Source organism: Sinocyclocheilus rhinocerous, unplaced genomic scaffold (genome assembly GCF_001515625.1).
Source record: "Sinocyclocheilus rhinocerous isolate Xijiao unplaced genomic scaffold, SAMN03320098_v1.1 C36699356, whole genome shotgun sequence".
Classification (NCBI taxonomy): domain Eukaryota; kingdom Metazoa; phylum Chordata; class Actinopteri; order Cypriniformes; family Cyprinidae; genus Sinocyclocheilus; species Sinocyclocheilus rhinocerous.
The window spans coordinates 1-1,551 of NW_015785059.1; the positions used below are offsets into that span (position 1 = coordinate 1).

The following is a 1,551-nucleotide window of genomic DNA, read 5'->3' on the forward strand; positions in this document are numbered from 1 at the left end:
CTGGGGCACGTTGTCCGTAAGCAGCCGTCTTGGATCCACAAGATCGCTCGCAATCCGCTGCTGATATCTCTCCTCAAATGCCTCAAGGTAAGCTGATAATGTGAAAGATCTCTCAGATATGCCTCTTGTAACCTACAGTATGCATATGATAATTTGTGTGTTACAGACAGACACAGATGTTGTGGTTCTGATAACTGGAGTCCTGGTGCTCATCACACTATTACCCATGATTCCCCAAGTTGGCAAGCAGCATCTCTATGAATTTTTTGATATCTTTGGCCGTCTGGCTTCTTGGAACCTGAGAAACCCAGGTAAGAGTTACTAAGCATGCAGATACTGTATGACTCAGTTATGCAATATTTTTTTTATCCCTGAGGTATATATTGAAAGCCTCTGGATGGTTTTAGTCTCCCACAGAAATCCAAAAATATTATGAGGCATCTTATTACAAATGATTTAATTTGTAATGAGAAGCCTCATAATATTTTTGGATGGTTAACTAGCTGTATGATCAATCTCTGTTGACAGGACACGTCCCGGAGGTTTATCTCATCCACCTGCACGCAAGTGTCTACTCGCTCTTCCACCGGCTGTATGGGATGTATCCCTGCAATTTTGTGTCTTACTTGCGCTCCCATTACAGCATGAAGGAGAACGTAGACACTTTTGAGGAGGTGGTCAAGGTGAGCTGTCAGTCATACAGTTGCTTGCCCAGGAGGTTTGCCAAATACATGAGATTTAAAATATTGCATTCAATCCATAATGATTTTCCATAGAATTGTATTATTGGGGCATCCATAACCGGTAAATGTCAAGCTTCGAAAATGACAAGTACCTATGCACTAGTGGTTATGACTAATGGCTTATTAGTGATGGTGTGATTTTAGTCAAATATAACTGATGGTGTTTTTGTTGTATTTATGTCTGTGTATATGTTACAGCCCATGCTTGAACATGTCAGAATACATCCCGAATTAGTTACCGGAACCAAGGACCATGAACTAGATCCCAGCCGGTTAGGCAATACTGACTCATGTCACTTTTTTAAATGCATAAACCATGTAACAGTCACCCTTTATCTATCATTTGGTCTCTTTTCTCTCTACAGGTGGAAGAAATTTGAAATCCACGATATCGTTATTGAGTGTGCCAAAGTCTCTCTGGACCCAAAGGAGGCGTCCTGCGAAGAGGGCTATGCCAGCATGCCTGAGCATTTCTGTGCTCATCTACAACAACGTCCGGCTGATTGCACTGCCAGCCCTTTCGGTGACTTCCACAGTAGCTACGGTAACACTCTCATCCTGTATGAATTACTTATTCAAACTTAGCATACAGCAAAATAGCACTTTTCAATGTTTTTTCTATACTAGCGATGGTGAAGTGGCTATATAAATAGATTTATTATTTAGAAAAACGGTTTAGCTGCTATCAACCGCAAGGTCATGACTTTAGTTTTATGGAATAAGTGATAAAATGTATATCTTAAATACACAACTGAATAAAAGCATATTTATTTATTTAGTCATTTATCAGACGCTTTTATCCAAAGCG

At 40.1% G+C, this 1,551-nt stretch overlaps 1 protein-coding gene across 1 annotated transcript; it reads left to right on the forward strand.

Annotated features, from left to right (window-relative positions):
• Window positions 1–12: 12 nt before the first annotated feature.
• LOC107736437 (hamartin-like) lies at window positions 13–1,303 on the forward strand (the record flags this gene model as incomplete). The annotated part of the gene is made up of 5 exons (XM_016547849.1): window positions 13–87; window positions 167–311; window positions 529–683; window positions 942–1,015; window positions 1,109–1,303. Coding segments are annotated over exons 2-5 (509 nt in total), but the record flags the coding sequence as incomplete, so codon positions are not given.
• Window positions 1,304–1,551: the final 248 nt, after the last annotated feature.